A 12655-nucleotide genomic window follows, 5' to 3' on the forward strand; every position below is an offset into this window, starting at 1 on the left:
GGCACCTGCACTCGGAGGGCGCGTCATCGTCAGGGTAGTGCTGGCCTCACCAGGAGGATGCGTTCCCTCCTCTGCTGATTTTTTGGGAGAGTCAGGGAGGGACAAGGGTTAATTCCTGAAATCCCTGGTTGAATCCAGCAGTGGCGCCATCAGGCTCAGCATTTTTCTGTGCTGGGAGGTTTCTGACGCCTGATTCAGTCTCTTTGCTTGCAGATCTTTTCAGGCTCTTATTTCCTCCAGGGTCACTCTTTGGAGCTCACATACCTTGGAATTTGTCCATCTTTCCTGGTCTTTTACTTTCAAGTGGACAACTGCCCCCAGTACTCTTATAATCCTTTTTATCCTGGGAAGGTCAGTAGTCAGCCCCTCCTTTAAAAGATTTTAGTTATTTGCACATTTTTTTTCTCTGTCAGTTGAGCTAGAAGTTTGTCAATTTTATTGATTACTTTAGGAGTTGAGAGGCTGACTTGCTGATCTGCGACTGCCCCCTCACGGGGCGTCTCTGGCTGCCTGAGCAGAAGGTCCCATGTGGAGTTTACAGTGTGTGGACACGGGGCAGGGGGGCCGCCAGGGGGCCCACGGGGAGGGCGTTGTGCTGCTGAGCAGGCGAGCCTGTCAGCACAGGGACCCAAGTGGCTGCTTCAGGCTCACTTCCGAAAGGGGCATTGTCAGCCCCAGCGGTGCTGGAGCTGTGGGGTGAGGGATGCTGGTAGTGGCAAACATGTGATAAAATTCAGAACAAATGGGGGACAGCCCCCACATCCATTCATCTGGAGACTGGCCCCCTCTCTGATGGGTTAAGGGGAAGTCAGAGCTTCTGGAGCAGTCCGAGGAGGCCCATGGTGCCCACGGAGCCCACGGGATGCCGGGGCCTTTGCCGCACTCCCAGCAGTTGGGACGGGGGTGGAAATGAAGTTTACAGCCAAGAAGAATGGGAACCTGGGAAGGGAGATGATGACCACAAAAGCCCATCCATCCGAGAGCGGGGCAGGGGGTCGGCTGGGTGGCCGAGCTGGTGCACCAGGGGTGCAGAAGGGGGCCACGGCCGTGAGCAAGCCTCATCCTCAGGGGCCACTCATGATGGGGATGGTCCCCGATTTGGCACTGTTGGGGTCTGAGCTTCTGCCCCTCCTGCAAGCAGCAGGCTGGAGGTGCTCTGTGCTGCCAGAACCTGCCTGGGGGACAGGGGCACCACCCCAGGATGCGAGGACACCCCCAAAAGGCCTCCACCTGGAGCGGTTGAGAGGCGCATGTGCTTGGACTCAGCATGTGCCGAAAACGGGTCGTGTCATTGAGCGAAAATCCTCAGTGAATGAGATGTCCTTCCCTTTGGGGATGTCCCTGCCCAGGGCCAGGTTCCACCCCGCGAGCGGGCAATGGTCCTGGCATTTGGGAGCTCCTGCTGGCCCTCCCTGCTGGCCTCAGACATGCCCTTGGGCTGCAGAAGCTCAGTTCACACAGACCTGGGTGTCATGCGGAGCCTGTTCCGTTTGGCATGGTACCTGTTTCCTGCTGAGGGGGGCTTGGTCCCTCACCTACGGGACCCCTCTGTGATTTGCCCTGCCCAAGAGACCCCACGGGGTGCACCTGACACTGGGGGACAGCGATTGTGGGCAGCTGGGGTAGGCAGGTGAGGCGGCCGTAGGGTGCGGGTGGGGGAGCAGAGGACACTGGGGCAGGCGGAGGCTGTGGGAGGGTTTCCGGGGGGGAAGGGCTTCTGCCTGGACTCCTGGGTGAGAGGGTGCCGGCCTCAGGGCAGGCTCTGGGGGCGGAGGGTGAGGTCACGAGCCTCACTCCAGCCACGGCGCCCCGAGAGCCTGGACCCGGGGTCCCCAGTGATGGCCTGCTGGGCGGATGTCTCCTGAGGACGGGCGTAGGGCCCCTGAGGGCCACTTCTGCCACTGGCTCCAGTCCTGCTGTGCCTGTAGGCGCACGCATGGCCTCCTGTGACTGTCTGGGGAGTCCCGGGAGACTTGGGGGAATGACTGAACCAAGGCTCCGAGAGGCGCCCACAGTCTGGGGTGCTGGTCCTGGGAGGTGGTGAGCCCAGGGTGCAGAGCAGGGCTGCGGAGGGTCCCACCCTGGCTCCTGGCACGCCTGACACGGTCCGGCGGAGTGGCTGCCTGTGGTTCTGGGCAGCAGGTATGGGGCACCACCCCGAGCCAAGGCACAGCGCCTCCGTAGGCCCCCTGCCCATCCTGGTGTCTCCGCCCATCAGCAGAGTCCCCAGGACGGCCCCCAAGCCGGGGCTGCCCAGCCACGGTGGGCAGGCGGTCAGCTCCACACGGCCGCCGGGCAGACTTGCCGGCTCCGGGCTCCTTGTCTGAGGCCCTGTCTGTCCTGCGACAGACACAGGGCGCCTGTTTCCTTGTGGGCAGGAACACGGCGTCCCTGTTGGCACCTGGGCCAGTGGGCCCCCAGGCTGCGGGCTTTACACAGAACGGCACTGTGGCCACCTCGGCTTGGCCTCCTGCCTGAACCCCTCATACCCGCTGGGACCCTCCACAGTGTGGCCGGGTGCCCTGGACGATTGGGCTCGGGGGCTGCTCCTGCCAGGCTGGGGGAGAAGGGAGCACTGCCCCCCCAGAACAGGAGACAGAAGGCTCTGGCCCACAGCCTGGTTCTCACTGCAGCAGGACGCAGAGGGTCACCCGCAGACTCTGTGGTGACCAGGCATCAGGGTCACCACTGCGGTCGCTTGCCCACCTCCCCTCCCCGCCCACACGGCGTGAGACTGGGGGACATGGTCACAAACTCAGGGCCCTGTGGGGGTGGTCCTCACAAGGAGGGACAAAGGGCTTCTGTCCACGCCTCGGGCACTGGTCCTGGGGAGGAAAGCAGGGTGTGTGGGGGTGTGTGCAGGTTCCGAGGAGGGGAGGCCTCATCCCACCCAGGCCCATCCCGGGAGGGGGTCCAACACTGGGCTCTGGAGAGCAGAGGCAGGGAGCCCGCGACCTTGGCTCGGCAGGTGCTGGTGGCCCCAGCCCAGACCGGGGCCAGGGCCCGCTGGCGAGGCAGGGGCGGCGCAGTGCAGCCCCAGGGGCCCTGCTTGGGTGGGCTTCTCCAGGTGCCAGGCGCAGGGCGGGGCTGGGGTGGAGACCTTGCTCAGAGCAGCTTTATTTCAGGGGTCCTGGGCAGTTTCTACTCGGGCTCCGGGTATGGCCACTCCTGAGCCTGGAAGTAGGGCTTCAGGTCCCGGAGGCGGAGTGGCGGGAAGTAGGGGCCGATCCTCTTCCGGATCCACCACTTGCCCTCGGCGGCATGCCTGCCCCCTGGCCGGCTGAACTTGTACCTGTAGTGTTCCCCTCGGACCCACCTGCGTGGTGGACAGCCAGCCGTCAGCCCCGAGCCCCCATCCAGGGAGCGCAGCTGTGGGGGACCTCGTCCCTCGGGGGCTGGCCCTCTGCTTGCCGAGCCGCGGCTGCTGCGGGCTCGGGTCCGTGCTGGCTCCTTGGAGGGAGCAGCTGCCTGGGGAGGCGGAGGAGCCCACGTGGGGCCCAGGGGCCCCCCTCACACCAGGCCCTGGCCCTGAAAGGGAGAGCCTGCAGGGACCACGTCTGGCCCGGGGTGAGGGCAGCCGGGGGCTCTGCCGGGGGGCTTCCGGAGCCCATGGAACTGAAGGCCAGGCCTGGCTCTCTGGACGCCTCCCCCTCGCCCCCCACCAGGAGCCCCCGCCCGAGTCCTGTCAGCAGGTGAGCAGCGCCTGGGGAAGGCATGGCCTGGGGGCCCGTGGGCCTTCGCACCCTGGCATGTTCTCAGGGGGTCACAGCACAGCCCCCAGTGGACTCCTGCACCTGGGGGAGCAGCCCTGAGAACCGGCAGAAGCTGCAGTTGGCAGGGGTCTCTTCTGGGAGGGGGTCTCACCTGGGGGGGTCCCTGCCCTCAAAAGGGTTGAGGGCCAACAGGGACAGAGTCTGGGCATCGTTGGCCAGGAGCCGGCCTGCCAGGTGGATGACCCACTCGTTATGTTCGTAGGTCTGGGAGGGAGAAGGGCTGGACTGTGGGCCCCACCCTCAGCACCACCTAGGGCCTGTGGGGGGCATGCTCTCTGCTCCCGGCCTCCCCCCCCCCACCGTCAGTCCTGAGCACAGCGGGCGCCCCGCCTCTGGGGACCCTGCTGTCCAGACGTACACAGTCCAATGCCCGCTCGCCGGGGTGCGCAGCCCAGCACGGGGCGTCCATGTGGCTGGGTCAGCTGCCTCCCAACCGAGGCCTCAGGGACCCTGGGGTAACCGGAGCCTTCGTGTGCCCAGGACTCACCTGGAAGGCTGCAAACCACATGAGCCAGTCCAGGCGGTGGTGGTAGGGGGAGATGAGGCAGGGCCTCCGCCGCAGGTCGCCGGGCTTGCACTTGAACTCGTAGTCCTCCCACACGGCACCCGGCGCGCTGGCGTTGGGGCTGGCCGTGCCCTGCAGGATGACTTCCACGCGCTCCTTGGTGACGCTGAGGGGAGCCGAGTCAGAGCTCCGCCCACCACAGGAGGCCGAGCCTCAGCGCCCTGCTGCGCTGGAGCAGACGGGGCAGCTGCCCCGGGGTGAGGGGGCGCCTCTCCACCCTGCCTCCCAGTGGGCAGCATACCTCCCAAAGGCCCCGTACGTGTTGACGATCCTGAGGGGGTTGAAGGAGACGTTCATGACCTGCTGGGGGCTCAGCAGGTTGAGCACCACGGGGATGCTGAGCCAGGCGACCAGGACGCCCAGTGCCAGGTGGACTGCGCGCCGTGCCATGCAGCCTGGGGAGGGGCGGTGGTGAGTCCCCTGCATCCCATGCCCTGCCTGCCTCTGCCGGGCAGCTGGCAGGCTGGAGAGGGGCCCCTGCCCACAGCTCCCTTCTCCCCGAGGCAGCGACACCTTCCCAGGTGGAGGTGGAAACTGAGTCGTGCTGCTGCCCTCGGGAGGTGGGAGCAGCCGGGGGTCCGGGGGAGAGGGTTGTCTGTGCCCTCGGGGGTCCACCCACCGTGTCTCAGCTGGGCCCCCTGGGCTTCCTCCTCCTGCATCTTCAGGACCCTGTCCTTGAGACCGCCAGGCCCAGAGGGGAACAGGAGGCTCACGGTGGCATCGTCGAAGCAGGCGAGGCTGGGCACCATGGTCAGCCAGTTCAGGAAGCTCAGGTTCCCACTGACTATGAGGACTGCCTGGGGGGACAAGCCGCCGACGGGGGCTGAGCGGGGACGTGCCGGACGGCCCTCTCCAGCCACCGCATGCGTGGGCCGGCTGCGCGATCCCGCACCCAGGGCCGGGCCTGCACTGGCCCTTCCCAGAAGCGCAGGTGGGAGGCTGGGGTACAGGCAGCAGACGGTGGCCTGGGCCCTGGGAGCACCAGGGGCGGGTTCTCCCCAGAGCCTCCGGTGGGGGCCCCGCCTGCCTCACCCTGACTCCGGCCTCTGAGCCCCATCTGGAGGTTGCCCGGATCCTGACCCACAGGTGTGAGATCGGATTTGCTGTTTGATTCCACATGTGCGTCTGTGGCCACTGTCGTGGTTGATCAGTATAGGTCCAGAGCAGCTGCATGAACAAGCCCCTGGGTCCTGCAGCGAGCCCCTCACTGGGGAGGGGCTTTGCCACCAGAAGTGGGGGTGTCTGGGAACCTGACTGGCGCCACCTCGCTTGGCTTCATGGCCCCTGGCCCAGCCACGTGGGAGGGAACAGGGCTCCTGCACAGTGGGGTCTGGGGAATCTGTCCCTGCCTGTGCCAGTCTGCCCTGTCCTCTAAGCCCAGTGGAGCCTGAGACACGTCCCTGAGTGACCACGCAAAGGCCGACCCCTGGGCCTCACTTTGGGGCCATGGTGGCCCAGGGCTTCTGCTGGGTGGCTGCCATCCCTCCTCAGAGGCCTTGAATAGTCCCATGTGGTTATGTGCAGGGTCCTGGGCCAGCTCAGAACCACATGCAGGAAACAGCAACAGTTTTGTAAGTCGTTCACCCTCCTGTCATTGGGTGCCAGTGGACAACCAGGAGTGGGTGGCCCTCCCCTGAGGGGAGGGCGGGATGTGGGGCTCATGCGCCACCCCAGGCTGTGGGCAGGAGCATCCTGCGGGGGCTGTGGGTCCCCTGCAGGTGGTGGACACATGAGGTGAGGGGTATTCCAAACGGCCATGGCAGGACGACAGGCTGGGAGTCCACGGGCCACTGCCTGTGTGTCAGGGTGTGGGGTGCAGCTGGGGAAACCCCCCGGCTGCTGGGAGGCCTGGCTGCACCGGAGTGCCGTGTGGGTGCCAGGGTGCTCCGAGGGCTAGCCGAGCCTGCCGGCCAACCAGCTCTCCTGGTCGGCAGCGATGTGCGGGCCCCGGCGAGCCGGCGGCACACAGCCCCTCCACGACGCGCTTGCCCCGGTGTCTTCCTGGCCAAAGTGGCAGCACCACTTCCTGAGCTGTGGGCTGTGTCACAGGCTTTTAGATCCAAGACCTTTGTCAGAAACACACACGTGCTGCTATTTCCTGCCAGCATCTCTGGGAGGTGAGTCTTACAGTTCTGTGAAGTCTAGGCTATCGCTTTTTAAAGGTCTGATGGTCAGTGCTTTAAGCACTCCAAGAAGACCTCCGCCTGCTCTGAGGCCGTCAGGATCCAGACGTCTCACGGACCTCGGGGGCACTTCGCTTTTGCCCTTCATGTCTGCTGTGAGGTGGGCATTCTCACAGGGACTCTGCTGGCCCAGGGCCCGCCAGGGGAGGGGCAGAGTTCTGCGGTGACCTGGGGCTGCGGAGGGAACAGGCAGGGGCCGTGGGATGCTGGGGTCCCGCAGGTGCACAGCGGTGCAGTCGTGGTGTTCACGTCCCTCAGCAAAGGGAACACGAAGTGAGAGCCAGAGCCGCTGGGAGGCCGGCAGTGCACTTGTGAGGCGGAGGGAAATACAGACAGGGCTGCGCAGCAAGGCCGCTGGGCTGAGAGAGGGGACAGACAGATACCCACCAGGAGGGACAGGAGAAACGGGGGCAGACAGACCCCACCACGAGCACGTCAGATCACCTCGGGTGAGAGGGAGATGGGCAGCTGCCCCGAGCAGGCGGCGGGACGGGCAGGTGGGCTGACAGGCACCCGCGTGTCCCCGGAGCAGTGCCTCATCTGGGCTGTTGCTTGGCAAGTAGGTGCAGACAGTGCCTGGCCGGTCCCACAGTGGCCTTGCACAGGCACTGTGGCTGTGGGCTGTGACACCCCCCAAGGGAGGCCGGAGTCACAGATCTGCCTCACCTCCACCGTGGATGCCCCAGCCCCTTAGCTTCTGACTTGCACTAGAGCTGGGCTGTGGGGCACAGAGTGCAAGGTCACGGGCGCCAGCCTAGCGAGGGCCCGGCAGGAGGAGCTGGGCTCCGATGGGCCTGCCCGTTTGTGGGTCACGATGGACTCGTACGGAGTGTGACGCGATACTGGGGACTCACGGCTCTCCCTCTGTTAACTTAGAAAGCTGGTTTTCCTGGTCCTCAGCCCAACACTAATGCTTCTTACTCTTCACTGTCTGTGATGTTACCAAACCCCTAGGCTAGCAGTCTGTCCTGCCAGCACTTCAGCCTGTGCTGGTCCCCAGGGCCTGGTTTCACGGACAGGGCAGCTGTCACTGGGACTGTGGCACCACCCGTGGCCCAGTCAGGGTCCCCGCATGCCCCCCGACTGGCCTGGAGCCTCTCCTCCTTGCGGGGTCGGCCTTGGCTTATCTGCCCAGACAGTGAGGCCCCTGCCCAGCCCTCAGGCTGTCCAGTCCATCTGCATAGGATGGGATAGCAACAGGAGTGCCTACAAGGACGTCCAGGTGCAGCCCCAGCCTGGCTCCTGGAGGGAAAAGGCCCGCACAGTGTGGTCCCACAGAGGACAAGGACCGAGAGAACAGCCCCAGAGATGGCCCGGTCAGGTGCCCCTCAGGTCCTTGCACGTCCCTGCCTGCCTGAGAGCTTCCAGCCACACTCCAGGGGAGAACTTCCACTGAGCAGAGCCCCTCTGCTTCCCAAGGCCACACAGTGAGCTGGCAGGCCCCTACGCCCCTTTCACCCCCAGCAGCAGGGCGAGCCCCGGCCCACGTCCACACCAGCCTGCCTGAATCCCCATCCTGGGCTGACTGGGCTTCCAAGGTCGGAGCCCAGTGACAATGGCCGCTTCAGGCTGGGTGCAGGGGGTGGTGCTGGCCAACCCCGCAGCAGGGTGTGTGACAGAACAGACAGGCACCTGCCTGCCCACATGGCTGTGAGCGCTGCGGGGCCCGACCCCAGGGAGGCAGAGCTCGAAGCCGGCCGGCGCCCACCATGCAGGCACGGGAGTCCCCCAAGGCCAGGCAGCGTGCCGCGACAGCTGAGCAAGGCCGACCTCAAGCGGGTCTGGGAGACTCTCACGTTCCGATGAACCCGGGCAGGAGAGACTGGTGGGAAGCCGGCGCTGCCCAGCCCTACACACGGGCTTGAAAACAAGTGTCAGGATGACGAAACTGATTTGCAAATAGATGAACCGCCTGTCAGGAGAGAATCCAGCACCCAGGCACCCAACAGCACATCGTGGTGGCTGGCACCCAGTCCAGACCTGACGGGTACGCGAGTCAGCAGGATGTGTAAGCTGTAGCTCCGAGACAGAAACAGGCTCCCGGGACAGGGGCGGAGGCGGGGCACAGTCCGAGGCCAGTCAGGGAGGAATGCAGGATGGCCCCTGTCAGTGAGCTGGAAGACTCAGAGGACGAGGTGCTCACAGTCTGAGACCTCAGAAGGCCCTAGATGAGGCGGAGCATTTACTGGGTGGGCTGCAGACCGGCCCGGCGGAGGAAGGCCGGGGAATGTGAGCAACAGGCAGGGCGAAGCTGCCCCAGCAGCCCCTGGGGGATGGCGGGCACCGGGTGCTGCTTTGATGCCCTGGGACTCAAGTTCTTGAGGGGCAGGGTGGTGGCAGGGGTCATGTCCCAAAGCTCTGATCTGGTGAAAAACAAATGTTCAGAACAGAGAAGGCATCGCTGCAAGACAAGCACAAAGAATAGCCCAGAAGGCCCACCCAGTCAGCCCGCTGACCACCAGGACAGAGGGAGATCTGGGGAGAGTCACCCACAGAAGACTGGGATGGAGAGGTAAGGACCGGGAGGTGGGGGCCACTCGAAGAAGGCCGGCCCGGGTCCTGCTGGCCCCACTGTGGACGCAGCATCATTCCCGCTGGGAGCTGCCAGGCTGGGCCCCGTGGGTGCAGGGACACCGCCGCCTCCCCAAGGCTCCACGACGGAGGGCGAGGACCGGGTCTGGGTGGCAGTGCAGAAGGTCAGAAATGTCCACAGATGAGCAGTGAACCTTCAAGACACCTTTCCCACCCCTTTAGGGTCACCGACAGTCTAACAGATATGCATGTCCAGGGGCTGTGACTGCGGAGTGAAGGACTCAAGAGATCGTAACAGGGAGTGAAACTGTCTGAGCAACGCGGGTCCAGGCTCAGGGCGCCCTGTCCTTCCCTCTTTTCTTTCCCAAATCGTAGACTTGTCTTTTAAAACAGAAAAGCCCATGAGGACTCTCTGGCCCCGAGGCTCTGTGGCCACTCTGGCCACGTGAGGGTCACGCCCCCTGCAGCAGGTGGCGGTGGGGGCCGGTCCACATGCCCACCAGCAGAAGGTTCCAGGATGCTCGGGGCAACATCTCCACCTGCGTGAGAGCCGCCAGCACAGCTGAAAGGCCGCCACTGGCCACGCGGCCCAAAGTGACTTCTGAGCGGTGCCTGTTCCCTGGGTTTCTGCCTCAGTGGACACGGGTGGAGCCCATCACAGGCATACTTCCAAGGCCCTGCCCCCCACCAGGCCAGATGAGCCCGACTGGGGGCCTGCCAGGGGGACTGGGGTTCAACAGAGCAGAGCTTTGGGGACAAAACCCTGTTTCTAGTGACGCAGTGGGAGCCCTGAGGACTCAGAGACACCCGCTCAGAGGCCCAGTCCCTCCCCTGGCCTCCCACCAGTCATCTGGATGGCTATATTCTTAATAAGAAAAATGGAATTTGATGTCGAGCATATAACCCCAGCGCGCTAGGGGATCTTGTCTTTCTTAGCATTCCTGTGGCCTCTCCTCAGAGTGAAATGAGTCGAACACGTGGTCCCTTTGTGTTTACTCCGGCCGCAGAGACTGAACTGCACCCCGGTGCATCGTGCAGGCCACAGGGGCCCAACCTGGGGTCTGCGGCCCTTGTGCTGCGCCCTGGGCAGGAGGATGTGCTGTGAGGCCTGGGAGGGGCCGCATGCCTGCTCCAGGGTGGGCTCTGGACGCCCCTGCTGGGCTCTCACGTCCAGCCTGGTGGGGGACTTCCTGCCGTGGGAGCCTGGGGTGGGGCCAATCATCCTGGGACTCCTGCTCTGGGAAGCTGCACAGGGCGGGGGGACAGCTCCCTGCACCCATGGCCCTGGTGATGGTCCCCACGGTGACATGGCCCTGACCTCAGCCAACGACATGGAGGCCAGAAGGAGCCGGACCGGGCAGCAGAGGGGGCTCCGTGCCGACCTGTTCCCACACCAGAATGGGGTGTCTGGCCGGCCCCTGGGCAGAGGCGGCAGTCGCTCCTCCAGGGCCCTCCCTCAGGCTCACGTCCGGGTGGGGGTCCCAGGCTGGGGCGTGGCTCTCCTGTCACTTCCACGTGTACCTCTCCAAGTGGACAATGGACCCATGGCCTTGAAGAACCTTCCGGAACAGCTGTGTAAACTGAGTGTGGGAGGAGATGAGTGTGTTCACATCCTTAACCCTCTCCCGAAGGAGTGACTGGAACAAACAGAACTAGAGATGTCCCCTGGGGCTGCAGGAACAGAGGTGGAGCACGGCCCTGTCAGGACAAGCCGCAGCCCCAGGGGCTGTTCCCACATCAGGTCCCTCCCCAAGGTGGCCGGCAGGCCCAGCTGGTGCTGTGGCCCCTAGGTCCCCATGCCTGGGAGCCCATGCTGCCCGCATGGGGGCTGCACGCACGGCAGCTGGACTGGCAGGCCGCGTGTCCTCTGTGCTGGTCCCGGCCCCAGAAGAGGCGGCAGACCAGCCTCGAGAAGAGCCACAGTGCTGGGTCCCCCCGCCTCCCGAGGACACGCCCGGGCCGGGGTCAGATGGCGAGGGTGTGGGCTGGTCTTCCAGGACACCCGGAACCATGGGCTGGTGGCAAGGCCCTTTGTGGTCCAGCTCTGGCCCCCCTGCCCGGTGTCCCTGCACCACCACCGCCTCCACAGCCTGCACGGTCAGGACCCGGTGGGTGGCCGGAGCTGTGGGGAGCCACCGAGTCCCGAGCCCTGAGCCCCCAAGTCTGTGTGGCCTCCGCAGGGGACGTGCTGGTGCCCTGGGCCATTGCCGGGCGAGCTGTTAGCTAGTCCTCACTCAGGAGCCCACGAGGCTTGTGCCAAGTGCCCTGTGAATAAATAAGGCATTTCAAGGCTGCTGTTTCAATAGCTGGAGTGGCTGTCGGCCCAGACCCAGCGTTCAAGGCACTGAACCCTCTCCACCCGCACTGGCAGCTCCAACTTCCTTCAAGCGCTGTGACAATTGGCTCTTCGTGAGTGCTCGTCGAAGCTGGCCCCGGACTCTTTGGAGGGAGAAGAGGCGGACGGTGGCCAGCGCGGCCAGGAGGAGCCCCACGGGCCCGGCCAGATCTGCAGCTGTGACAGGGCCCAGGGCTCTGAGGCCTGTGAAAGCAGCTGAAGCGGCAGCTGACGAGTGGCCTGTGGCCCCGAGGTGGTGCCACAAAGTCCGGGGAGAGCCATAGACCTGCTGGGGCCGTGTGCCAGCTGGGATCCTCTGGGCTGCCTTGCGAACGGGGCCCACATGCCCCACTGGGAGGGGGAGGTGGCGGCCCCCAGCGGGGCATCCTCGGAGCTGGAAGAAGGCCCGGCACGGGTCGGCGCCCACACTGGTGGGCACTGGCAAGGGCGTTCAAGCCTCTGTCCAGAGCCGTCTCCCAACAGCTTGAGACCACGGGCCACTGGGCTGAAGTGTGAGTGGGGCAGACCAGGTGCAGAGTGCCCATGCCCCCCGGGGGTGTCTCCCAGCGGGGGCTGTGGGGGCAGGGGTCATCGGCCAGCCAAGGCTCTGCCCTCCAGCCAAGTCCAGACACTTTCTGGATCAACTGTGGTGTCCAGACGATGGAATGTCATTGGACCAGCAATGAAAAGACAAGAGGAACCCCAAATGCCCAGGACTAAGTGAGGGAGCCAGCCTGCAAGGCCACACCTGGAGGATCCCTACTCCATGACCTGGAAAAGGCACAGCCATGGGGACTGCGAAGGCTGAGTGGCCAGCAGGGAGCAGGGGGTGAACTGCAGGCACAGAGGGTTTTTAGGGCACTGGGACTGCTCTACGTGACACTAGTGGTGGGCGTGTGCCATGGTACGTTTGTCCAAACCCACACAATGTGCAACACCTAATGTAAACTGTGGGCTTTGTTAATAATAAACTGTTGACATTGGCTCATCGGTTGTAATAAATGCATTACTAACGCAAGAAGTTCACGATGGGGAAACTGCATGTGTGCATGTGTGCACGTGTATGTGCGCATGTGCCTGCATGTGCACACATGTATGTGCGTGCACATCTGTGCATGTGTGTATATGTTTACGTGGGTTGCATGTATGTGTGTGGTGTGTGCACATATGTATGCATGTATGTGTAGTGTGCACACATGTATGTGCATGTGTATTTGTGCATATGAGGGTGTGTAGGGGAGTATGTGGGAACCCTCTCTACTTTCTG

At 64.3% G+C, this 12655-nt stretch overlaps 1 protein-coding gene across 6 annotated transcripts in view; it reads right to left on the minus strand.

The window, feature by feature from the left end:
* Positions 1-3100: 3100 nt before the first annotated feature.
* The window catches only part of LMF1 (lipase maturation factor 1), a 69850-nt gene continuing 60295 nt past the window's right edge, over positions 3101-12655 (minus strand). For 3 of the 6 annotated variants that reach the window (XM_036915822.2, XM_036915830.2, XM_036915829.2), the window contains 5 exons: positions 4958-5135; positions 4580-4733; positions 4261-4444; positions 3865-3977; positions 3101-3316 (listed from right to left, as the gene is read on the minus strand). In XM_036915822.2, the coding sequence (XP_036771717.2) occupies positions 3142-3316; positions 3865-3977; positions 4261-4444; positions 4580-4733; positions 4958-5135 (804 nt within the window). In that variant the 3' untranslated portion in view covers positions 3101-3141. The remainder of the gene's footprint in view (positions 3317-3864; positions 3978-4260; positions 4445-4579; positions 4734-4957; positions 5136-12655) is intronic. The other 3 variants (XM_036915825.2, XM_057487769.1, XM_057487768.1) reach the window with 3 other exon arrangements.

Source organism: Manis pentadactyla, chromosome 10, assembly GCF_030020395.1.
Source record: "Manis pentadactyla isolate mManPen7 chromosome 10, mManPen7.hap1, whole genome shotgun sequence".
Taxonomy (NCBI): domain Eukaryota; kingdom Metazoa; phylum Chordata; class Mammalia; order Pholidota; family Manidae; genus Manis; species Manis pentadactyla.